Here is a 27,001-nt window from a genome sequence, read left to right as displayed (position 1 = left end):
ACAAGTGTGGGAGTACCAAAAACTGGAAGAGCAGCCGTCCAGTGCACATGTGCGCTGCTCTTCCAGTTTCCCATATGTGCATGAACTACCTGGTCTTCCTGTTTCCAATGCGCATGAACACACGAAGACCAGTTGGCTGGTGCGCATGCGTGCACTAGAAACCAGAGCAACAGCTTTCCTGCACATGTATGCGCACCAGGTGCCTGCTCTTCCAGTTTCTGGTGTGCTTGCCCACACGCATATTCCCGTTCTGACACTCGGTGTCAAAAAGATTCGCCAACACTGCTCTATGCCATTTCAGATACCGTAGGTGGCTATCCAGTCTTTTCTTGAAAAACTCCAGTGATGAAGCACCTACAGCTGTGAAGGCAAGTTGTTCCACTGGTTAATTGTCCTCACTGCTAGGAAGTCCTCGTGTCATGGTTCCAAGTAATGAACTCCGGGAAGTCAGGACTCTGAAGCTTGGCTCAGGTTTGAGAATCCCTTTATTGAGTAAATCATATCGGCACTTAGAAAGATGAAGCTAGTTCTAAATTATTCCTGTGCATAGGGATAGTTAAAAGAATAGTATTTCCCAACCCCCCTAGGTCTCTCAGGTCACATTTCCGCCTGGCTGTGACAGGTGTCCGATGACATGACCTTGGTTCACACGGCTGGTAGATGTTATGACTAGCCAGCTGAGGCACCACATTCCCAAGTTCCTCCTCCCCCTCCACGAATGGCAACCAAGAAACGAAGCAGAAGGAAGCATGGTTGCAATTGAAGTCGTTTTGCAGGTTGACACCGCGACTTATGACCAAACTTGAAACCAAAATCTTCTGGTTGTTAAATGAATTATGCCCCACTTTACGACTTTCTTGCTTTAGTTATTAGGTGAAGGACTGCAGTTGTTAAGTGAGTAACAGGGTTGTTACATGAATCTGGCTTCCCCGTTGACTTTGCTCATCAGAAGGTCGCAAACGATGATCACATGATCCTGGATCACTGCAACCATCATAAATATGACCCAGTTGCCAACCGTCTGAATTTTGATCACGAGACCATGGGGAAGTTGCAACGGTCGTAAGTGTGGAAAATGGTCATAAATCACTATTTTGCAGTGCCGTTGTGACTTCGAACGGTCACCAAATGAACTGTTGTAAGTCGAGTATATGAATGGTTCCAAAAATATAACTTTGGTGGAGTAGAAGAATTATCCTCGGTTGACATCCATGTAGGTAGACATGCAATGTTAATGCTTGATTTCACAATTCACGGTAGTTTTCTCACATGCTCAGTTCTCCTTTTCCCTGGTGAGGCATCCTTCACTGAGAAGCATGGGCTGTTAGACGTTTCTCTGTTCATCCGTGGCTGGCTAGCAGACAGACAACCCTTTGGGGATTTGGCTTTGGATATGTACCACCCTTCCTGCCGCAGAACCCTCTTCCAATGAGCACCAGGCAAAAGCATGCAATTTGCTTTCCTTTCCAGATGTTGATGGCTTGACAGATTGCAAGTAGCTTGGCTGGCTGCTTTGAATCTAGCTGGGGCCAGATTGCCTGGGAGGACAACAAGGGAGAGAATAGGAATGCTGGGCCATTTCTGCAGCTCTAGTTTGCATAGCCATTAACGGCTTGTCAGTTAGTCCTTGCAAAGTCACAGGTAGTCCTTGACTTATAACAGTTCATTTAGTGACTGTTCAAAGTTACAACGGCATTGAAAAATGTGGCTTACGACCGTTTTTCACAGTTACAACCTTTGCGGCATCCCCATGGTCACGTGATCAAAATTCGGACGCTTGGCAACTGACTCATTTTTAGGACCATTGCTGTGTCCCAGGGTTATGTGATCAATTTTGCGACCTTCTGACAAAGTCCATGGGGAAGCCAGATTCACTTACAGAACCATGTTATTAACTTAAGAAATGCAGTGATTCACTTAACAACTATGACAAGAAAAGTCGTAAAATGGGGCAAACTCATTTAACAAATGTTTCATTTAGCAACATAAATTTGGGACTAAGTTGTGGTCGTAACTTGAGGACTACCTGTACTATCAGCTTAGATACATTTGAACCATCAGCAAATCAAAACACAATTTAAGTGTATCTAATGCAGGCCTTATCTTGCAAGGCAATACACAATTACCAGCATTCCATGACCTTGGAGATACATGGAGTATAGATTTGGGATCCATTAACAGGACTGTCAAACAAAGACACACACCACACACACATGTGTGTATATTCAAGGTGTTGGTTATCATCTTTAAAGCGCTCCATGGCACAGGACCGGGTTACTTACGGGACCATCTACTGCCACCTATAGCCTCCCATCGGCCTGTGCACTCCCATAGGGAGGGCCTCCTCAGGGTGCCGTCAGTCAAACAATGTCGACTGGCGGCCCCCTGGGGGAGGGCGTTCTCTGTGGGGGCTCCTGCCCTTTGGAATGAGTTGCCTCCGGGGTTGCGTCAACTCACCAACCTCCGGTCTTTTAAACGCGAGCTCAAGACCTTTTTATTTCACCATGAGGGGCTAGCCTGATGTAATTTTTAAGTGGGGGTTTCATGATGGTTTTATCTTAGTTTTAATTCTATTTGGCCATTTTATAATTAGTTTTTAATATGTTTTTAACTTTTGTTTATGTTTATGTTGTTTTATTGGCTGTAAACCGCCCTGAGTCCTTTGGGAGAAGGGTGGTATAAAAATCAAACAAACAAACAAACAAACAAACAAACAAACAAACAAACAAACAAACAAACAAATAAATAAATAAATAAATGTAATATATAAATGTATATATAAATCATAATGCATAATCAATGGGGAAATAAAATTCACTTAACAACCAACTTAGTAGCTTATGAATTGCCGTGATTCATTTAACAACTGTGGTAAGAAAGGTCATAAAATGGAGCAAAACCGATTTAACAACTGCCTCACTTAGCAGCAGAAATTTTGGACTCAATTGTGGTGGTAAGTTAAGGACAACCTGTATAGCTTCTGGTGATGGATCTGTTGTGTCTGCGCCCCCCGAGCCAGCCCTCCTGCCAGAAAGTGACTTGGAGCCGGGCCTGCTGCCAGAAAGTGACTTGGACAGTGAGGGGGAAGGGCCATCAGGACTTACCTCGGGAGCACCGGCTTCCCTGGCTCAGCTCCAGGAGCCAGAAGCAGGCCAGGTGGAAGAAATAATGAGGCCTCCATCCCCTGACTCTTCCCCCCACCAGGCCATGCCTGCAGACCCAGCTGACAGCAATCAGGCTTGGTTGAAACCTAGGTTTCGTAGGCAGGAGAGGAGGGAACAACAGAAGCAAGGGTGGGGCAGGCCTAGGAAGTGCTGAGTCATGGAGCCACACCCCACAGGATATAAAAGGCAACGAGAGCTGGTGTGTCTCTTTGTAACAGGCAAATCCACTGATTGACTAGAGCTGAAGTTTGTGACTCACCAGCGTCGTGGAAGATAACGAGGGCTCTTGGCAGACGCTGGCTCTTTTGCTGCCAGAGCTGATAGTGCCAGCTAATTAAGCCATCATTCGGACGGAGGCGGAGGAGGACAGAACAGGATCCCATAATACTTGCCTCCTGTCACCATAAATATTCCTGAGAAAGGAAGAGCTTTAGCCCTTAGCTTAGCCATGATTCAGAGTCTGATTCTGATCTAGAATCTGACCATGCTGCTCCAGGTGAGCCTGTGCTTCAAGATGCACAGCCTCAGAAACCAGGAGTCCAGGATTCATTGGAAGCTGATCAAGCACAGGTATCTCCTGTTCAGCTGGAGCAGTCAAGTGATGAGGAACAATTCCCTAGTTCCATGTCTAGGCAAATCCAGAAGCGAACAGAACAATGATCCTCTGTGGGGCTTCTCACTAAACAAAGGGTGAGGCCAGGGGTGGGCTTCACAAATTTTACCAAGGGGTTGTCTGCCCGGTTGCTGGGTGGGCGCCATGGTGGGCATGGCCTAGTTGGCTTCCTGCACCATGGCGAAGGGGGGCATTTTTGCCCTCCCCAGGCTCTGGAGGCTTTCATTGAACCTCTGGGAAGGCAAAAACGGCCTCCCCAGGCTCTGGAGGTCCTCTGGAGGCCAGAAACGGGGCCCTTTCTGGCATTCCTGAACTTCCGGTAGGCCCGTTTTTTGTCCTCCCTGAGCCTCCGTGCGTGCCCTACACTTACCTGCATCCAAAGCAGGCTGCGTTGGAACTCCTGAGAGGGGCGGGATGGGCAGAGCCAACCAGGAGTGGGATTTGGGGGTTCTCCGAACTGCACAGAATCTTAGCTAGAGGTTCTCCTGAGCCCCTGCGAACCCCCAACAGTCCACCCGTGGGTGAGGCAAATTTAATTGCAGCCAGTTGGCTACAGAGATTTTAGTTGATTCCTTCGCTTGCAGTCTTTGTTGGAGATGGTGTTTTGACTTCCTAGCTCTTGCATCTTGATCCTGTATCTTGTTTGTGACTTTTGACCATTGAACCCACTGACTACCCAATTTAGCATCCTGTGACTCTTGGAATGTATCTGGACTACATTATTGTTTCTTGGACTGTGTTCGTCTCACTTCAGGCAAGCTCCCTTGTTAGGAATTTGACTCACATCGGCTGTCTGTTGTTATCTGCCTAAAACTGTAGTAAATCTGTCAGCTCTGAATACCGTGTTTGTGTTTGTGCATATCAGCAACCTTGGAAGTAGACTATTATCAGCTTGAGAGAGAGAGATGGGACTCTTAGAATACGAGCAATTTACTTTTAACTGGTAAATAATACGGTGATGATAATAAAGAGGATACCAGCCCTCTAGAAAAGTATCCCCACAGAGATCCATCTGGTTCCCACCTTAATTATATTCAAAAAGTCTCTGAAAAACTTGCTGCTTTCAGGGTCTGGGATAGTGTTGCTCCTGACCCCTTGTGGGGTGCTTATTGTTGCTACGTTTGGTTTTCCTCTTCTGGATATCTGTGATCTGTTTCTTAATTGGTTCTTGCTTTTAAAGTGTAAGTTGCCCATCTGTAGTGAGGCAGCCTCTAAATTATATAAAGAAATAAAATAAATGAATCACCAACTCTGCTTCATCACCTCTCGGCCTTAGTAGCTTTTTGAAAGGGTGAAAAAAAGTCTTAGAATTTAAAAATAAATCTTTTTTTTCTAGTTCTTATAACCAAATTCCTAAACAAATGCATTTGGTGCTGAGAATATCATAAACAGAGCTTGTACAGAGATCTGTGGACAGAGTGGACACAAACCCACTCTATAACAGGGTCATGTAGGAGATGACCAGGCTGAGCCCAAGGGAGTGGAGGGGGGTCAAATGCATCCCTTTGCGCCCACAAGAAATCTAAATCTAGCCCGACTTGAATTCCATTAAGTTCTCTACCACCAATTTGCTTGGGCTGTTAGTAGTTCAGATTCTTGTAGAGAGCATAAGCTTGCAATAAATCTTTATACCCATCTGAACTGCCTGGATCTCCTGATTTCCCTGCACTTGAGGTCTGAGGTAGCCGAGAGGAAAGATTTCTCCTGTTCTCTGCTCCAGTCCGCTGGTCCTGGGTGTAACCTGCAATCAAGGTTTTGCGACTCTCTCTCTTAACACCTGTTGACTTTCTAGAGGTTTTTGGACCACTTTTACTACCCGTCCAGAGACACTTAGCTCTGCTCTTGTCATGAGCTTCAAATAATCCACTCCTCTTGCTAGAGTTCCTATTTCCTTTCCTCTCAAGCAGGCATTACTCTCTGCTCCCTGAGGATTACTTTGGTCCTGTTCAACACCCTTCATTACCTTCTGTTCCAGAGAAGGTTTATTTATTTTATTTATTTTATTTATTTTTCATATTTTTATACCGCCCTATCTCCCTAGGGACTCAGGGCGGTTAACAACCAGATAAAAATATACATATAAATACAAATAAAAACATCCATTAAAAAACTTATTATAATTGGCCAAATAATTAAAATGATGATAATAAAAATAATAAAATCCCCATTAAAACCAATTCGAATTTAAAATCTAGTCCAGTCCTGCGCAAATAAATAGATGTGTCTTAAGGTTAAATATATATATGGAGATTCTCAGTCATCCAGGTCATGGTTGTCCCAAAGGTGCTGTCAACTTCGAACCGAACCTGGCAGCAGCCATTTTTCTCTTCCTCAGTTGCCACACAGAGGGGGAAGGGGGGGAAAGAGGTTGGAATGCCTTACTAGACATGACAGAGAGCTTTCTCATGAGAACCAAGGTCATCTCTATTGGCAACGGATAAGGTTGGGGAAGGAATGTCTGGCGAGCCCGCCAATTAACCCAACTGGCCAATGTGATCTGTGACACTTGGGGGTGGGGTTATTTCCTATTTTAATTATACTGAAAATGTGGAAAAGATTTAGAGTTGGTTTTCCTTTGAACCTGTACAGATATGATGTACTCAATAAAGAAGATCTTTGAGAAGGATCCTAGTCTCAGAGTTCCGATTTGTTTGGGTTCATTAGTCTGGACCTTGACAGGTGCTTTTTCAAGAGGCAACTGTACTTTCTGGTTTTTCTTTGAAGATGTTTTGCTTCTCATCCAAGAAGTTTCTTCAGAGCTGCAGAACGTTTTTTCTGATTACTGTTCTCCTCCCGCTCCCCACTCCCATCCCAATGTAACTGTCACCTAGTTGTCTGTCTCTCCTGGAAACTCGTATGGTTTTTCCAATCTCCATTTTTCAATAATCTTTCCCTTCTCTTTCCAGTATTTTTCTCCTTTATCCCTTTCCAGATGATTTACTTCATGTCACGTGTCTCAGTTATCTTTGTCCTCCTTGTGTCAAGACAAAAGGTTTTTAAAATAGAAGAGGAGAGACTGGGAAATTCACCTGGCAGTTGAAGCTTGTGTAGATTCTCCCTTCTGGAAAGCCAGACTTCCAAAAACACCAAAACTTTTGTTTTCTATACTGCAAGGAAGAGATTATGGGGCATTTCTGAGGCCACACAGCTTGCATTTGAAGTCACTCTAAATTAGCTTCCTGGTCTGTTCATGTGTCTAGACCAGGGGTCTCCAACCTTGGCAACTTTAAGCCTGGCAGACTTCAACTCCCAGAATTCCCTAGCCAGCTTTGCTGAAAATGTGGAAAAGATTTAAAATTTAAATGTGGAAAAGCTTTTCTGGCTGGGGAATTCTGGGAGTTGAAGTCCTCCAGGCTTAAAATTGCCAAGGTTGGAGACCCCTGGTTTAGGTTATATGTATATTGTCTCTCTAGTTGAGTGCTTCTGAACCTCAGTAACTTTAACCTATGTGGACTCCAATTCCCCAAATTCTCCAGCCAGCATAACAGAGTTGGAAGGGACCTTGGAGATCTTCTAGTCCAACCTCCTACCACTTCAGACAAATGGCTGTCCAATCTCTTCTTTAAAAACTCCAATGATGGATGACCCACAACTTTTGAAGGCAAACTGAGTCACTGTTCTAACTGTCAGGAAATTTCTCCTTATTTCCAGGTCAGTTCTCTCCTTGATTGGTTCCATCCATTGCTTCTTGTCTTGCCTTCAGGTGCTTTGGAGATCAGCACTGTTTTGGGAGAAAAGAGCTGTTGCTTTCTTTTGCATGTACATCAAGAGCTTCTGCACTGGAGACACATTCCTTGTGTGTCTAATCACCCTTGGCCAAATAAAATATTATGTTCTACTCCAAATAAATTGTACTAGGTTGACCTCCCCCTTCTTTGTGGCAGCCCCTCAAATATTGGAACCTGCTATCATGTCACTCCCTGGTCCTTCTTTTCAGTGGTGGGTTGCTCCCGGTTCTGTCTGGTTCTTGCGAACTTGTAGTAAAAGCCGTGGGAGGCTCTGTCCACTCGCCCAGACGTCATCATAGATGGTCTGCGCATGCACAGAAATGTGTGCGCTCCCGTTGCGAACCGGTAGTAAAAGTAAGTAGAATCCACCCCTGCTTCTTTTCATTAAACTAGACATACCCATACCTACCATGTTTCCCCGAAAATAAGACCTTGTCTTATTTTTTTTGAACCCCGAAATAAGCACTTGGTCTTATTTTCGGGAAGGGTTTATTATTTTGGGGCACATGGAGCAAGATGGGGCTCCTCTTGCCATCTTACCTGATTTCCAGCTCTGAGTTTAAACATTTTCGGGGAGGGCTTATTTTTGGGGGAAGGTTTATTTTAGTGCATCCGCTCAAAAGCCCGATTGAGCTTATTATCAGGGGATATCTTATTTTTGGAGAAATAGGGTAGCAGGTAGATGTGGATACAACATGTGAAGGCACCATGCCAAAGGCGATTATTTTATCCCCAGTAGCTTTTATGATGCTCACAAATAAAATAAAAGGTTCAAATAGCACAAGACTGCTGACATTTAAACCTTTCCCATTTCATCCAAGGGTAGCTAGTGCCAATTGTGTGCCATCTTGAACTTCTCTTTGGAGCCTCAACTTGATAGGTTATGTTTACACAGTCAGGTCAGTTGAAGGCTTAACAATTACTTCTGCGCAGCTGCTAAACCCTATTTCTGATAATCTTGCTTAAATTTTTTCTAATGGTTCTGTGTATTTTGCAAATTCATCCTATTTGGCTTACAATTCAATCTATGGTGGAAACCCAAGAAAACTGCGTTAATTCAGTAACCAGATTGAAACTCTGTTGCGTGTGAATCCAACAGCTAGAAGCAATCGAAGGCAGGTTTTTAGAAGCCTAAGGGAAATAATTGCCAAAGAATTGCTGTTAATTAAAAATTTATTTCAGACAAGTCTAAGAAACCGTATGTGTTGTTCACCAGGCATGAAATGGCACGTCTTTTAATGTAATCATCTAGCCTTCTGTGACACTGCGGTCTGAGGAAATGGAAATTTAAAAATCTGACATGACTGCCAAAATCATTACATCTCAGCTTTTTTAAACCTGAAATAAAGTGCCTGGTTTTAATTTTTTTCAGCACTTGACAGAACACAATTGTGCAGATTTCATTAGCATGGTAAGCTCCACATACCTTTGGACATCACAATTAAATTCAAGGAATTTGGGAGATTGAACAGACAGGACATGTGAGGGAAATATTTCAAATGTTTTAGCTCTTGGATGCTTTGTAGATTCTCTTGATATGGGATATTCTTCTCAGAATAGCACTGAAAAGGTAAAGATGTTCCCAAGTCATACTTAATCTTACTGACTATATAGACAGAAGATATCCATATTGTTTTTCCCCAGCATCAGTATAGATCTAGCTTGCCACAGCTGTCTTCCAGCATGTTTTTCAATTTCCTATTCCTGATGGTGTTCCATCCACTTTTAGTTCTAGGTCTGCTTAGTTTCTTTCAAGATCAGTCAAGGTTGTCTAAATGCTGGCATGTGCAGTGACTAATAAAAACGTTTAGAATTATAGAAGCTGTATTTTTCATTAGCTTCTGATGCATGTAGATGCTTCTATTTTTGCACATTAAAAATATTCCTATTTAAGGACCATAAAGGCAAATTTAATTGAGGATTTCTAGAGATACAAGTATTTGTGTGTTTATTTTTCTGAAGCTTTGATAGAAGCTAAATTAACAAGGGGGACTAGGTAAAACCCAACAATCACAAAGCACATGGGTAAAAATGGCATAAAATTGTGAAAATCTTTATTTTTCTCTCAGCTGCTTCTGATCTGAATGTTTCTACATTTGGCCATCCAGTTATTCTCCCAACATAAATCTTTCTGTGCATGAATCCATACAAAGAATTATAAAGGCTTCATATGTTAAAAATATTTTAAAGTTGTGATAAATAGGTTGTTTAAAAATGATGGTAGAGAAGTCCAGAATTTACCTGATTCGCTTGGTTTAAATTTAGACCGTAATGTAAGCAAAACGTGAAGGCAGAAGTGTTGTGTTAGCCTGATAAGTCAGGTACCTTCACTTCTTTGTTTTGCTTCTAAAAGTGTTTATAATAAAATGCGATCTCCCATTATTCTATATAATTTATAACAGGAGCAGCCTTGACTGCAGAACTGTTTTCATAAGGAAGTGAATGCAGTAAGAATTATTCCTTCTTGTCTCATAATACTAGAATTCAAGGTCAATGTATGAAACCAACACTTAGCACAAACCAAGCCAAACAATAAAACTAAAAAAGAAAGAAAAGCATTTTTTCACAGTACTAATTAGCATATGTTGCTATCTGCCACAAGCTATAGGGCTATCTACTGATAGAGAAGGGTTTTAATTGGAAGGAACAAAATACATGGAGGATAAAAGAGACTATTAGTTGGGCCCTCTGTGCTAAATTCTGTGCCAAAAATATTGAATGTGTCTAGTTATATAAAAGTTTTCTTTTTTTACATAATTAATCCATTGAAAGCCCTTTGATGATGATGCATGTAGTAATCACTCTCAAAAAACTAGTGTTGCCTTGTGCACGTCCACTTAAGTGTTGTACCTTATGATTCTTGATGAACGTAGCTTTTCTTTTATGTACGCTGAGAGCATATGCACCAAAGACAAATTCCTTGTGTGTCCAATCACACTTGGCCAATAAAAAATTCTATTCTATTCTATTCTATTCTATTCTATTCTATTCTATTCTATTCTATTCTATTCTATTCTATTCTATTCTATTCTATTCTATTCTATTCTATTCTATTCTTACAGAACCCTTGGAGAAGTAAATTGGTGAGCAGGGATATCAGTAAGGTCTGATTAAAAAAGAAGTCAGGATGATAAACACAATGGTGCAATCAAAATTCTGCCTGTTTTTTATGTGCAGTACATTTTTTTTTAAATGAAGAGAGTTCAATTACATCATTAGAACCATGATTTTGACTTGTTGGATCATACAAAGAGAGCCCTACTGGTAAGGCTACTCCTTCTGCATTCTGCATCCACCACTGGAGGTTTTTAAGAAGAGATTGGACAATGATTTGTTGGAAATGGTGTAGGGTTTCCTGCTTGAGCATGAGGTTGGACTGGAAGATCTCCAAGATCCCTTCTAACTCTGTTATTCTGCTTAGCTCACTCATCTCTCTGGCAGGCACAATTTTCCTTTATCTCATTTTTTGAGAAGTTGGGGTCCGAAGCAGTGGTAGAATTCAGGGGTTTTTTTTGCTACAGGTTCTGTGGGCGTGGCTTGGTGGGTGTGGCTTGGTGGCTGTGGCATGGCTTGATTGGCGTGGCTTGGTGGCTGTGGCAGGGGAAGGATACTGCAAAATCTCCATTCCCATCCCACTCCAGAGGAAGGATACTGCAAAATCTCCATTCCCACACCACTCTGGGGCCAGCCAGAGGTGGTATTTGCCGGTTCTCCGAACTACTCAAAATGTCCGCTACCGGTTCTCCAGAACCTACTGAATTTCACCCCTGGTCCAAAGAGTTGCTTTGGATAGTGAGATGGGCGACATATAAATTTAATAAATAAATAAGATAGAAATCATGGTAAAGACTGAACTTTAGTTATCATTATGTTATCCTATAAGAGCTGTGATGGCACAGTAGTTAGAATGCAGTATTGCAGGCTTATTTTATTTTATTTTATTTATTTATTTTATTTATTTTTTTGTCACACAGTATATATAAGCATAAGCATGAAATAATTATACAATATATAAGCATATATATGTGTATGAGTATGTAATAACTATATTAATTGGATATAATGAAGGAAAACAATAGGACAGGCACGGTAGGCACGTTTGTGCTCTTATTCACGCCCCTTGCACCCCCTTAGGAATGGGGTGAGGTCAGTGGTAGATAGTTTTTGGTTGAAGCTTTTGGGATTTTGGGAAGAGACCACAGAGTCAGGTAGTGTATTCCAAGCATTAACAACTCTGTTACTGAAGTCATATTTTCTGCAATCAAGATTGGAGCGGTTAACATTAAGCTTAAATCTATTGTGTGCTCGTGTATATTTTGTCCACTCCCAGAAGTTCGATCCTGACTGGCTCAAGGTTGACTCAGCCTTCCATCCTTCTGAGGTCGGTAAAATGAGAACCCAGATTTTTGGGGTCAATAGGCTGACTCTGTAAATTGCTTAGAGGGGTTGTAAAGCACTACGAAGCAGTATATAAGTCTAAGTGCTATTGTTAAGTGCTATACTCTCAATTTTATTTTTTTACCACTCAAGGTAGCATATATAATGTTCTCTCTTTCCATATCAGCCCTGTGAAATGGGGTGGAATGAGAAAGACTGTTGGGTCCCAATTCACCCTGCTGACTCCCATATCTAAGAGATGATGACTACAACTTATGATCTCCTGTTTTTAGTCCAGCACCTTAAGCACTACACCAAGCAGTGAATCCTATTAATATTAGCAATGAAGAGAAAGTGGATGAAGTGATAAATGCTGTCAGAAAGTGTGTAAATGGTAAAGCTGTTAAGATAGATGGTGTAAAATGTGGATATAGTTTGCTTATAGAGTGGCTGTGTAACTTATTTAATACATCACATAACTGGCTATTTGAAGGATCACCTCTCTCCTATTACATTCATTCGGTCCATCAGAATGGGAGGCAGGATATTTTGTGGGTTCTATCTAGGTTGTACATTTGGTGGGACCACAAAAAAGGGCCTTCTTGATGGCAGCCCCTTGTTGTGACCAAGGCCCAAGTAGCGATTACTAAACACAATTCAGTCCTCAAAAAACTTATTTTATTAAAACAGCTGAGAATTAATTCATTCTCAGCTTAGTCCAAAACAAAATTCTTAACCAGTCTGTTGGCCTTATCACCAACCTTTGATGCCTTTGGCAACCTGCCAAAGGCTTTTCGTGGCAAAACCCCCACAAAGTTCAAGAGACGCTGACAAGAAGTATGGAAATCAAAGTTGCTTTTCTACAAAGAACCCAATGGCTTATTGCTGTTCTTTTAAGCCTTATGGGAGTGGCCAATCATCTTCTGGCCTTACTCCCGAGTTGTCCCTTTTTCTTCAGCTGCTCTTGCCTTCTGGCACCTCTTTGCATGTGTGCACTAGGAACAGGCTCCTTTTGTTCCTCTGCCTCTCTGCTGTCCACCTTTGGAGGCTCTGGAGTCCGCGCATAGCTCCCAGATGGCCCTGACCCCATCTTTGCCCCTGATGCAGAGTCCTCGTCCGGACCTTCTCCTGACTCCAGGACTGGCCCATTGTCTTCCCCAGCCTCTTCACTGTCTGACCCTGTTGCCAGGTCTGTGGGCTGCAGGTGGACCACAACACACCTTTTCTATGGAACATCATTCTCCCCAAGGTGCGATTGGCCCCTACTTTGTTGCTTTTCAGAAAGACCATGAAGACATAGTTCTGTCATTGGGCCTGTGCCCCATGAATGGAGATGGGAGCTGATCAAGTATTTGATTTGATTGTGTTGTTGCTGCCATTAGTGGAGAAGGGTGGGATTCCATGGGTTTTTAATCTTGTGGATTTTTAATGTTGTAAACTGCCTAGAGTCACCTGTGTGTGAGTTGGTTGGCCATATAAATCTGTATAATAAATAAATATCTAAAGATTGCATCAGTGCCTGACAATAAGAGAAAAAGATTATTGATTCTCTGCCCGAAATCCAGACTAGCAAGAATAAATGCAAGTACTACAGCAGTGATGTCTAACCTTTTTGCCGTCATGTGCCAAAAGCCGGGGGAGCGTGGGGGGGAGGTTGCCCCCATGCATGCCCACACCAATAATGCAATGTTCCCGTACACGTCCTGCTCCCCCACGCATATGTGCACGACCCCTCACGCTCCCCTCCACGCATGTCTGCGTGATCCCCATGTCCCATTTTGGGCCTAGTAGGCCTCCCTGAAGCCTCCTGGGACCAAAAATGGGCCACGGGGGGGGCAGTGTACCGCACCCCTCATGCATGCATGCACGTCTCCTGCATGCACCCCACCCCGTGCCAGAGACCAGAAAATCAGCTAGCTGATGGGAGGCGCGCAGGCAGGCGCAGTGGAGCTGAGCTCGGCGACAGCTCACGTGCCCTCAGAGAGGGCTTGCGTGTCACCTGTGGCACAAGTGCCATAGGTTCGCCATCACGGCACTATAGGGAGATACAGTATTCCAAAGCAGAATAACAAAATTATAGAGTTGGAAGGGACTTTGGAGGTCTTCTAGTCCAGCCCCCTCGTTTGAGAGAATTCTGATTGAAAAGGTACAAGAGGTGATAATGAGCAAGATTTCCAAGTACAGTGTGGTTTTATGCCAAGGAGTGGGTTTAGTGTAGATATTTTTTGCCCTTCAGCATGCTATTGAAGTGCATGGCTGTGGGAAAGAAAGTTTATTGTACATTTCTTGAAGTCAAGCAAGAACAGGAAAAGTTGAAGGTTAGTTATTGAAAGCTGTAAGAGATGTTTACGAAGGAAGAAAAACATACAAGATTAAATTGAACGCTTCAGTAAATGTTCCACAATGAGCTGGAAGTAAAGCGAAGATATGTAATAGCCTTTTGGTTGTTTAATGTATAAGAAATGCTGGTGGTGATATTGGAGATGTATTGGTTGGAAATGAGAATGCATTTGTATTTTCCTATGCAGATGGTGCTGTGTTACTGGCAGGAAACCGAAATCATTTGGAGGGAATGTTAGATAGATTGCATGATGGCAACAGGGAGTACAGATTTGAACATTAACGTGTCAAGGACTAAAATAGTTTGACATGGAAAATGGACTGATTATTTATACCTTATACAAAAAAGAACAAAAAAATAGAGCCAGCGGATGGATTTGTGTTCCTTAATGGAATGTTTACTAAAGATGAGAAAATGTATGGGGAAATGGTAAGAAATGCAAATATTCTTGGAAAAGTACTCCTTCATTTGTTAGTGGTGACAAGTAATGAATATCTGTAAAAAGGAATGAAAATTCTGGGTATAATACATTTCTTCTGTCCACTTTATTATAGGGGAGTGAGCATTGGGTGTGGCAGGAAGAACATAATAGTATATTGAATGCTTTTGGAATGGAATCCTTAACAAAGTAGTTGCACTAAAGCTAGAGTGTGGTTAAGAGTGTGGATTTAATACAAAAGTGCATAAACAAGTACAAACTGAATATGCTGGGGTAGTTTAGCTGCACAAAGAAAGTGAATGAAAATTGAATCACAAAATAAATAAAGTTACTCAAGAAATTGCTCTTCTGTGGAATATGAAAAGAAGGGAAAAATGCTTGGATACATGGAAACTGAACCAATTAACATTATTCGGTTATCTTTTTTTTTTAATGGGTTTACGAGTAAAATTGACCTCATAAAATTGACTTCATGAGCTGCGGTAGCACAGTGGTTAGAATGCAGTACTGCAGGCTAACTGCCCATTTCCCGGAGTTTGATCCCAACAAGCTCACCGTTGACTTGGCCTTCCATCCTTCCAAAGTTGGTAAAATGAGGACACAGGTTGTTGGGGGGCAATATGCTGACTCTGTAAACCGCTTAGAGCAGAGGTCTTCAAATTTGGCAGCTTTAAGACTTGTGGAGAATTCTGGGAGTTGAAGTCCACAAATCTTAAAGCTGCCAAGTTTGAAGACCTCTGGCTTAGAGAGTACTTAAAATATTATGAAGTAGTATATAGGTCTAAGTGCTATTGCTATTTTCATCCCTGGTGCCACGTATCTTGTTCTAGGCTTGCCTTCTGGAAATGTAGGTTTCCTTCTTGCTGTTTTACTACTCAAAAGTGGCCCTTGAGGTCAAGCTGCATTTATTCATTTATCTGATTTTTATCCCGCTTTTGTTACTTTATAAGTAACTCAAGGCAGTGAACAAAATAGTTCTTTTTCTTCCTCCTATTATCCCCACAACAACAAATCTGTAAGATACATTGGACTGAGAGAGAATGATTGGCCCAAAGTCACTCTACTCTGTTGGCTTGCATGGCAAAGGTGGGACTAGAACTCATGGTCTCCTTGTTTCTAGCCTGGTGCCTTAACCACTAGACCAAACTGGCTGGCTCTCAAATTAACTAAGTGGCTCTGATCAAAGCCACAGTGTGACTATGCTGATAAGAGTTGAAATGTAACACTGTCTGGATAGTTTGCAGATGCTCCATTCCTCATTAAAAATGCCACTAATTTTTAACAGCATGGAAAACCTTTTAAAAAAGATTTTGGCTTCCAGCACCAAAATATTTTACTTTCCTATCTGTGGACTGGAATCCTTCCGTGCCAGTATTGGATTCAGGGGTAGGAATCCCTGAGTTCTGTTCAAATACAAATACTTGTTTCCTCTTGACAGATGTTTTATTAGGAGCTATAAATATGCAGCCACCATCTCTGTTGTACCAAGAGCGGCTGATTGAAGGACACAATCTGCATGCATTTAGGAGGGTTAATGAAGGTGTTTGCGTATTAATAGCTCTAATTTTTCCTCTGAGGCTGGAGTTCAGGGAGGGCAAACAATGTCCTCCCTTGTGCAGCTGCTTCCAGCACTTGAGTGGTGAAAGGTGCCAGTTAGTGGACCATTCTCCATGGCTTCTTCTAGCCCCAGGGATAATCTGAGCCTCCTATGAACGCACAGTTGTGTTGATGATCAAATGAGGCCCCCGGTGCTGGGAGAGAGAGGAGGAGGCTGTGTGGCCAATAATGCTTTGATAATAAGGTAGCAAAAAATGTTTAGAGTGGCGTTTCCACAGGCCAGATTCTTTCAGACTGGAGGACTCTTTTGGACAAGAGAATAGATAACCAGGGACCTCAGGGCTAGATGTACATGTTCTCCCATGTGCTCCTCCATTTTGTGACTTCTTGAAGACCCGTTTGATCCCAGTTGTCCAAAATCAATGATGAAGTTGTCTGACATTCTGAAGCGAGCAAAGGGTCCCTGTGGATTTTACTCTGCTAGTTATTGCTGACTTAGGGGGGAGGTGCTTATCTCCATCTCAAGGCTATTGAGCCAGTGCTGTCTGAAGATATTTTTGCGGCCATGAAGCCAACATGATGTCACAGAGTGCTGTTACCTTCCACCGAAGTGGTACCTATTTATCTACTTGCATTTGTATGCTTTTGAACTGCTAGGTTGGCAAGAACTGGGGTAAGGATGGGAGCTCACCCCATCATGTGGAGCTCGGGTCTCAAACCCGGGATGACAGCTTTCCAGCTGACAATCCCAGGTTCTTAACCACTGAGCCGCCAGCCTGCCCTGATTTTCAGAAGTGGGAAACCTACCAAATTTCAGAGTAAACCGCTGAAACCCAATTGTCCTAATTTTAAAAAGATCCAACACTTACCTTTAACCAGGGCGGGGGCAGGGGGGTGAGGGGAACAACAAGAAAATCCTTTCTCCCCTCTGCTTCAGCCCCAAACAGTATGATGAACTTCACCCTTTTGGAGGGCATTCACGATTGGGGAACACTATATTGAAATATCCAATATCTAATATCTTCTTAAAAACTTCCAGTGTTGGAGCATTCACAGCTTCTGGAGGCAATTTGTTCCACTGATTAATTGTTGTAACTGTCAGGAAATTTCTCCTTCGTTCTAAGTTGCTTCTCTCCTTGATTAGTTTCCACCCATTGCTTCTTTTTCCTGCCTTCAGATGCTTTGGAGAATAGCTTGATTCCCTCTTCTTTGTGACAGCCCGAGATATTGGAACCCTGCTATCATGTCTCCCCTAGTCCTTCTTTTCATTAAACTAGACATATCCAGTTCCTGCAACCATTCTTCATACGTTTTAGCCTCCAATCAAGTTGCCACAAACCACAAGTAAATGCCAGTTTCTGGCAAAAACAGGGTACTGCAAACGGCCATATATTTGCCAAGTGCCTAAAATGCAGTGATGGAGGGGCAGACATCATAAGTCCCATTTTGGGGTGTGTTCTAACTTGGAACATTAACTAAATGGCTAGCTGTACGTCAAGGACTACTGTATACAGCCACCCATCTTAAATATGTGACTGGAGTCGCTATAAAATAAATAAAATACATGTAAAAATGAAAACATACAGTGGCCAAGCACCATAAAAACTACCATCAGCAAGGCCAAGAGACTGGTTCCCACATACCTTTGGGGCTCCAGGCCCAGGCACGAATTTTCACTCTGCTAAACAAATAATTCCCCCAACACTGTCAAGCTATTTACTAAGTCTGCACTACTATTAATCTTCTCATTGTTCCCATCTCCCATCTCCTTCCACTTATGACTGTATGACTGTAACTTTGTTGCTTGTATCCTTACAATTTATATTGATATTGATTGGTTCCTGATTGCTTATTTGTACCCTATGACTATCATTAAGTGATGTACCTTGTGATTCTTGATGAGCGTATCTTTTCTTTTATGTACGCTGAGAACATATGCACCAAGACAAATTCCTTGTGTGTCCAATCACACTTGGCCAATAGAAAAATTCTATTCTATTCTATTCTATTCTATTCTATTCTATTCTATTCTATTCTATTCTATTCTATTCTATTCTATTTAAGGCTTACAAAAGGCCAACAGGATTCTGGCCATTCTAATTTCAGACAAAATGATGTCCAAGAGGATGGATGCCAAGGCAGAAAAGACTCCCCTTCTTGACCTTGCCAATCAACACTATTTAGCTCAGGGGTGTCAAACTGGCGGCCCAGGGACCAGATGCATCACGCGTAGGTCACGCCCACCCCAGCTCCACGAAGGGAAAAACCATTGCAATACGTCATGTGATGGCAACTTAACCCACGAGTTTGACACCCATGATTTAGCTGATGAGACCCAGAACACAGCCCTCCTGTCAGCCCCAGTAGGACAGATAGGAAACATAGGGAAGATTAATTGTGGGTGTCTGCCCATGAAGTAGACTTCAATGTCAAAATAGTTGGCATTCACTCTCAAATAACAGTCAAGGCCAACTGTTTCCAAAACAACCTGAGCAATTGGTATAATTTACGTCAGTAATATTAATTTGCATTATTTGCATCATTACATAATTGACTTCACTTGTATACACTCAAGTAAATCATGTAATTAAACTGTATGCTATTGATATGAATAGATGCAAATGAAGTTATATCAAATTGGATATAAAGCACATTTAGGTGTAACAGATATTCCTTCTTTCAACTGATCCATAAAATTGAGGTTTTTCTGTGTACAGGAAATGAGTTTTGTTGTTCAGAACATCCAGATTGGCCTGGGAAATTTGCGACTTGTGGTCTTAAGATACTTGATGAGTGCTACTTTAATCAGAGGGTGTTGTAATGAAAGGTTAAGAGTATGAAGGTAGAAGTAAACGGATTAGCCTTTCCCTGTAACAGGAAGAGTTTGGAATGGAACAATAGTAAACAAGAGCATGTGTGGGATAAAGTTAGGGTGTTGGATTTGGACTGAAGAAATAGACTAGACTAGACTAGACTAGACTAGAATAGAATAGAATAGAATTTGTTTTTATTGGCCAAGTGTAATTGGACACAGAAGGAATTTGTCTTGGTGCATATGCTGTCAGCGTACATAAATGAAAAGATATGTTCATCAAGAATCATAAGGTACAATACTTAATGATAGTCATAGAGTACAAATAAGCAATCGAGAAACAATCAATATCAATATAAATTGTAGGGATACAAGCAACAAAGTTACAGTCATACAGTCATAAATGGAAGGAGATGGGAGATGGGAACAATGAGAAGATTAATAGTAGTGCAGATTTAGTAAATTGTTTGACAGTATTGAGGGAATTATTTGTTTAGCAGAGTGATGGCATTCAGGAAGAAACTGTTCTTGTGTCTAGTAGTTCTGGTGTGCAGTGCTCTATAGTGTCGTTTTGAGGATAGGAGTTGAAACAGTTTATGTCCAGGATGTGAGGGGTCTGTAAATATTTTCCCAGCCCTCTTTTTGACTCGTGCAGTATACAGGTCCTCAATGGAAGGCAGGTTGGTAGCAATTGTTTTTATGTAATGTAATGTTTGTTCTGCCTTAGTCAAAGGAGTTTATTGGTTGACTTTGGGCCCATCACTTTCTCTCAGCCTATCCCACAGCATTGTTGTCTTAAGATAAATCAGAGAATAGCAAGTACTGACTTCCTTGGACTCTTATCCAAAGAGGCCAAGAAAGTCAGCACCCGCTTATTCTCTGATATTTCTTAAGACAACAATGTCTTAAGAGCAATATTTTTCGTTTTTCTTAAGACAACAATGGCTTAAGACAACAAGGGCTTAAGAACAATAAGTTCTTAAGACAACTTATTTAAGTCTAAATAAATTCCCTTTCCTCTCTTCTTTTTTAAAAAAAGATATAACATTCAATATTCTTTCAACCTTGGCAACTGTAAGATGTGTGGACTTTAATTCCCAGCGTGCCAGCTGGGGAATTTGGGGAGTTGAAATCCACACATCTTAAATTTGCCAAAGTTGCGAAACACTGTCCTGTTCTAACACATGGTGCTTGTAGGCTATAATGTGAAGATTACATCAGATTGTACAGTAACCAACTGTGAAGTATCACTTAAGGACTGGAGGGAATTCTTCAATTGATGTAAAGGATTGAAACAATTCCAGGATTAGATTTCCCTTTTTACGGTACTTTATAGGACAGAGGTGGGGAACTATGGCCCCTTTATGACTTGTGGACTTCAACTCCCAGAATTCCTGAGCCAGCATGGCTGGCTCAGGAATTCTGGGAGTTGAAGTCCTCAAGTCATAAAAGGGCCATAGTTCCCCACCCCAGTTCTAGAGAATAGGGAGTATATAAGTGATGGTCAATACTAACAAACAATGACGTCATGTTATTTTTTTTATCCCTTGTTTTCCAGCTCAGGCCAAAGTCCCCCCTACAAGCTCAGAAGCTCCAGAGTCCTCCCAGCCTCCTGTCGCTGCTGTTCTTCCAGTCAGTTACAATCTTTCCAACACCCGCTTGGCATTCTTCCTGAGAGAGACACGGCCCGTACCAAGAGGAAACAATATCCTTGGCTTGACTCGGTCGGAGCCTTTTGTCGTGTTCCAGACCAAGAAACTACCTGTGCTCAACGTCTCTTTGGGACCGTTCAACTCAGGCCTGGTGCTACCCAAGGAGCTGCTGCAGCCCTCAAGCACTCTGGAAATACCAGAACGCCTGACAGTGAACTGGAAAGTACGGGCTTTCATCGTTGGCACACGGGTGCCAGCCAACCAACCCACAGCCCAAGTGCTATTCTATGTGGCTGGGCGTGACTGGGATGATTTTGACGTGACTGAGCGGCTGCCCTGCGTGCGACTTCATGCCTTCCGTGAGGCCCGTGAGGTCCGGGCCTCTTGCCGCCTTCGGGGCAGCCTGGCCACCTGCCTAGCCCAAGCTGAGCTGCCTCAAGCTTGGTTTGGACCCGCTGCCGTCCCCCTGGGGCGGAGGAAAGTGGTGGAGGACATTGAACCAGCTGCAGATGTACAGCAAGCAGAACTCTATTACACGCTTCACACCCCTGATGCAACAGGGGAGTGTGGGAGCGAACCAATGGGACGGAGAGGCGGGGCCGGAGCGCGAATCGAAGGTCCCACCCAGCATCCTCTCCTGCGCATTGGCAGTCTGAGGCTGGTTCAGCCGCCGGCCACCCAGCCCTTGCAAGAGCAGCGTCTGGATGACAGCATCTTCATCCGTCTACCTGAGAAACCTCTCAAACCAGGCGAGGTGCTCAGTGTCACCCTGTACCTGATGGGCAACTCAACGGTTGAGCACTTCATGCTTAGGTAAGCACTGCCTGCAGGGACTGGGGTTCTTAAAGGATCCGGAACAAGAACAGCTCCCCATCGCTGGTGGCATCAAGCCCTGAACACAGAAACAAGATTACCTAGGCTTTAGTAAGGAGCTTCAGTGAAACAATTCATTTTGGAATCGATAGAATTGAATATTCATAGCTCAGGATTGATATGAGGGGTCCTTGGTGCTCTCTCAGGTGCTAGCACCGATGATATTACCTAGCTTGGTAATGAAACGCCTGCAGAAAAACCACCAGGCTTAGACAGCGCTAAGGACCCCTCATTTCGAAATCTTGGAAAACCGCTGTAGGAAGCTCCAGCCTTCTTTTATTAGTGAATTCATTAAAGCAGAATCTCTTTGAGTATTTGAATCTGTTTTTCCGATGCTTTTTGCAAGCTGTCGTTTATACATTACTATCAAAGCCGTTTCCCATCTGTTGCTTGTTTATGTCTAGTTCCTGCCTTTTCTTTCTGAGTCTGCCTTGTAGCCTCTCACAGGAGCATTGTGGAAAAGTATGGAAGGTTCTTATATGTAGACTTCTAACAAAGTCCACAGCAGTCACTTATCTTGTAGACCAAAAATGAACAATCTGGAGCCTGGATGTTTTAGGCAGCAGATGGGAGGAGGGAAGTACCAAAAATTTGCAGCTTTGCTGTGCAAATTCTGCTCTTTGTCTTTTGTTACTTTTGTTTAACAAGTCAATTTTCTTCAGTACCTAATATAGTTTCTGTGACGTTTAGGCATTCACTTAGGCCAACACAGAAGACAGAGTAGGCCAAGAACAACAAAAACAATTCATATTCCAAACACAGAAATACAGAGGCTGATAAGTAGATGCAGATAGATTATATTATTCATTCATGTTTACTCCTGTGACAGGGTTGGGCTTTCGGCAAGAATTTATCTTCAAGTTTTCCCCATCAGGATACTCAAATGTTGTTGGGGTCTGTTTTTGTTTAATTCATGGGTTAGTTTATATAAATCCCAGTTTTTCCATCAAATAAAGCGTGAAGAAGTTTGTTACTAAAAATTCTAAACAAATAAATTACAAGGCACTATAAGCTGTGAAGTTAACAGTGGACATGAACATCCGAAATGATGCTGTAATTATAACTTTTTCAACTCCTGAAAAAAGCTAAATCTGATGCCTAAGAAGTAGGAGGGCTTTCCAATAATTGGGTACCATATGCAGGGTTGAAGAAATCCATTTGAGGACAGCAAAGGCATGTAGCTGTCCTCAAATGGACAAAAAGACAGCAAATCCTTGACTTAAGACCAGTGGCTTAGCTTATAACTTGGTTCCAAAGTTCTGATGGCCACCCCCAACTCCCGTGATCATATGACTCATGTCCTTTTGCAGCATCCCACAATCACGTGACCACATTTTACAAAAGTTTTGCTGAAAATTGGTCTTTATTTCTGGTTTTTGGCCATACCAACCCATAGTAAATCATTGGTTCTCTTAATGACCATGAGGTTCATTTAATGATCACTACAAAAAAATTATAAAGTCGGTCAGATGGGTGACCCAATTTATGGCCATCATAACTTATGACCGTGATGGGCAGGCTCTATTATGGTCATAAGCTGAGGACTACTTGTAGATTGCCATTTTGTGTCCATCCTGAAATGTCAGCTCTTTCCAAGAATTCAGGTGCTGTAATAACAACGGCCCTACCTCTTATAGAAGTATAGCCAGGCACCCACTCCGAATGTGGTTTTCTTTTCAGTTTAATAAGGGGATGCAGTTGAGTGTTACGCCCAAGGAAATGCAGAGGGAGAGAATGGAGGGACCTAACTTGAGGGTCCTTGAGAAAAAGATGTTGCTCTCTCTTTCTTGTTGCTTGGCAGGGTGAAGGCCAAAAAAGGGGTGAACCTGCTCAAAACCAGATCCAGTCACCATGAGTGGCTTGTGAATTCAGAATTTCAGACAGGCAGCAAACACTCCACTTCAACTGTTGAAGTCGCATGGATTGGTGGAATTTTGCCCAGGTAAGTCTCTGGATTTTAATATTCTGCTCCGTTTACCCATTTTTCTGAGTTGCAAAATCTTAGAAAACGTGCCCCTCTTCCCCCCCCCCCCGAAATGTAAGCATATTTGTAATTCAGGATGAAAAAGATTTCAAGGAGTCTTTGGGGATTCGAAGTCCCCAGCAGCTCCTGTGAGCTGAAGTTCAGTATGTCGGGAAGTTGTTGATTTGGGGAAGGGGCAAAATTCAGCACTTCCCCTGAGATGAAGGCAAGGCTGATGCAAGTCGGGGGGGGGCTTTCTCTGAGTTTTGCGGAAACTAGGACAAGCCCCACCCCGCAGCCCAAGCAGATCTTAAAAAAAAAAATAAAGCTATCTCTGATGGAATGTGAAACCTAAGGCATGGATCAAAAGCCGAGTTTCTCTGTAAGAAAAAATCTTCTTGGAGATGACGGAAAAGTCTTTGTAGTGGGCTTGTTTCATGCTGAGTTCCTCAAGGAGGAAAGAGCCCAGATGAATAGCGTCAATTTCTCTGACTCTGAGATATATGGAAATGAAAGCTGGGAGGCTGGTAGGGAGGAGACAGACAGCGTTGATGCTAAGCAGACCTCAAATACGCCCAGCCTAGAATTAGAATCTGGTTTTCAAGCACCAGAGTTAAAATGTAGGCTATTTGTGGAGGGAGATGAGTAGTTACACGGTACTTAAGTCAGATGCAGAAATAATCTGGCCCTGTTGTTTGTCACATCTATTTTTGAGACTAAACGGGAGCCATATGTGTGTGTGTGTGTGTGTGGGTGTGGGTGTGTGTAGGTCTTGGCATATTCGGGTCTTTTCCCATGTAAGGTTGAGAGTATTTTGGCGACGTTTCGACGAGGTCTCACTCATCATCTTCAGGCTGGTGCTTTCGGCTTCGTGCTTGTGCGAGCAAAGCGTGGTCGGAGCTGCCGTCTCTCTATAAATACTGGTGGGGAGGTGGGGAGTGTTGCTGTGAGCGGGTTGGTTGGCTGTGTGGTTGCATCTTGATTGGTAGATGGAGTGGGTGTTTGCAGATTGGTTGGCTGTTTCGTAGCATCCTGTGTGGGTGTGGTCCTAGTCTTTTGTTCCTGAGCTTTGGTGTTGTGGCCTCTGGAGTTTTGTGATGTGATGTCTTGAGCAGATGGCTGTGATGCAGCATCCCGGGTTTTAGTTTGGCTCCGAGTCCGAGGTCTTGTCATGTTTTCCTGGAGTGTGTCAGCTTGCTTTGTGTGGGGAGCGGAGGGGGCGCAGCAGCCAATGGTGCCAGCATGGTCTGGCTTCTGGATGGTGGTTGTGTTTCATCTGTGGGAAGGGTTTGGGTTTGAATCTGGTGAGGATGATTGGTGGTGGTGTTGTGTGTTATTCTGGGTCCGGTGTCAATTTTCATGGCTGGGACTCGTTTGTTGACTCAGGCTAGTTTCCACATGTCTGGTAGGTGGTAGGTGTCGTCCCGTTCGTTCATGTTGTGGGGGTGTTTCTCTATGTGTGCTTGCATCTTGATTGGTAAGTGGAGTGGGTGTTTGCAGATTAGTTGGCTGTTTCGTAGCATCCTGTGTGGGTGTGGTCCACATAACTTAAGCTGAGGACTGGGCACACATCTAGGACCATACCCACACAGGATGCTACGAAAAGGTGACTAATCTGCAAACATTCACTCCACCTACCAATCAAGATGCAACCACACAGCCAACCAACCCGTTTACAGCAACACTCCCCACCTCCCCACCAGTATTTATAGAGAGACGGCAGCTCCAACCACGCTTTGCTCGCACAAGCACGAAGCCGTAAGCACCAGCCTGAAGATGACGAGTGAGGCCTTGTCGAAATGTGCCAACCTTACACGGGAAAAGACCCGAATACGCCAAGACCTACATAGATGTATGTATGTATGTATGTATGTGTGTGTGTATGTATGTATGTATGTATGTATGTATGTATGTATGTATGTATGTATAAAAGTATATAAAATGGATCTTCTCATCAACATGAATTCTTTGAGCCAAAACCGTGAGGACTAGAAACTTAGTTTTTGTTTTAAGTAAATGCAGTGACATAGCCAGGGATCCACTCAGCTGCTACAGTGAATAGATTTTAGGGATGGGTTTTGGGGTGGATTTGGGAATATGCAGAGAGATCTCGGCTTGAATCGCTGATGTATTGAATGGTGAGGATAGTAGGGTATAGAGGAGTTTCAAACTCGCGTCATCACATATCATCACGTGACTATTGTCTTCACTAAACCGCGGTGGGTGTGGCTAATGTGTGATGCATCCGGGCCCGCGGGTCGCAAGTTTCACACCCCTGGCATAGAGTTTTCTCTATTGGTTTGGACTGGGCTCTTCTCCCTCTAGCCCAGCTTCCTGAATAACGCTTGGCAAATTACTGTTTCTCAGTTCAGCCTACTCCACCAAATAATGGTGAAGAAAAAGTGGCCACAGAACCAGATATACGATCTTGGGTCTTAAGAGAAAAGGTAGATTATAAATGGAAATAACAGTAATAGGTGTAAGCATAATAGTAATAATCACAATAACAAAACTACCAGCGAGGAGGAGAGAAGGAGGAGGAGGACTCAAATTGCACTCAATGTGTAGACCTCAATGGAAATACATCTATAAGGAGGGAAGTAAGCAGTGGAATACGCCAAGGTTGCATTTAGGCCCAGGATTATTCAACAACTTCAAAAACAATTTAGATGCAGAAATAACCAACACCCCAGAAGATAGGCTCGAGATCCAGGAGGATCTTGACAGACTTGAACACTGAGTCCTATCTAATAAAATGAAATTCAGTGTAGAGAAAAGTAAGTTTTACACTTAGGCAAGAAAAACCAAATGTACAGGTACAGATTAGGTAAAATCTGGCTCAATAGCAGTAACTGTGAGAGGGATCTCAGAGTCCTAGTGGACAGTTACATAAATATGAGCCAGCAGTGTGTGGCAGCAGCCAAAAAAGCCAATGCAATCCTAGGTTGCATTAACAGAGGGATAGAATCAAGATCACGTGAAGTATTAGTACCACTTTATAAAGCCTTAAGAGATCGCACTGCATCCAATTTTGGTCACCATATTTTTTTTTAAAATGTAGAGACTTTAGAAAGAGTGCGGAAAAGCGCAACAAAGATGATTAGAAGGCTAGAGAGTAAAACATATAAAGAACAGTTGCAGGAATTGGGTTTGGCTAGTCTAAAGAAAGGAAGAATTAGGTGTGACATGATAGCAGTATTCCAGTATTTGAGGGGCTGCCACAAAGAAGAGGGGGGTCAACCTATTTTCCAAAGCACCAGAAGGCAAGACAAGAAACTAATCAAGGAGAGAAACAATCTAAGGAGAAACAGTGCGAACAATTAACCAGTGGAATAGCTTACCTTCGGTTGTGGATGCTCTTATCACTGGAGGTTTTTAAGAAGAGATTGGGCAGCCATTTGTTTGAAATGGTATAAGGTCTCCTATTTGAGCAGAAGGTTGGATTAGAAGACCTCCAAGGTCCCTTTCCAACTCTGTTATTT

General features: G+C 42.8%; 1 protein-coding gene across 3 annotated transcripts in view; it reads left to right on the top strand.

Annotated features, from left to right (window-relative positions):
* TMEM132E (transmembrane protein 132E) overlaps positions 1–27,001 on the top strand; it is a 259,674-nt gene that overhangs the window by 196,659 nt on the left and 36,014 nt on the right. The window contains exons 1-3 of one of the 3 annotated variants that reach the window (XM_058164472.1): positions 7,811–7,859; positions 20,590–21,496; positions 23,358–23,498. In XM_058164472.1, coding sequence (XP_058020455.1) covers positions 7,826–7,859; positions 20,590–21,496; positions 23,358–23,498 — 1,082 coding nt within the window. In that variant the 5' untranslated portion in view covers positions 7,811–7,825. Of the gene's footprint in view, positions 1–7,810; positions 7,860–16,798; positions 16,833–20,589; positions 21,497–23,357; positions 23,499–27,001 lie in introns of those variants that run through there. The other 2 variants (XM_058164473.1, XM_058164471.1) reach the window with 2 other exon arrangements.

The sequence above is a fragment of the Ahaetulla prasina genome, chromosome 1, assembly GCF_028640845.1.
Source record: "Ahaetulla prasina isolate Xishuangbanna chromosome 1, ASM2864084v1, whole genome shotgun sequence".
Taxonomy (NCBI): Eukaryota; Metazoa; Chordata; class Lepidosauria; order Squamata; family Colubridae; genus Ahaetulla; species Ahaetulla prasina.
This window is presented reverse-complemented; position numbering and strand designations above follow the sequence as displayed.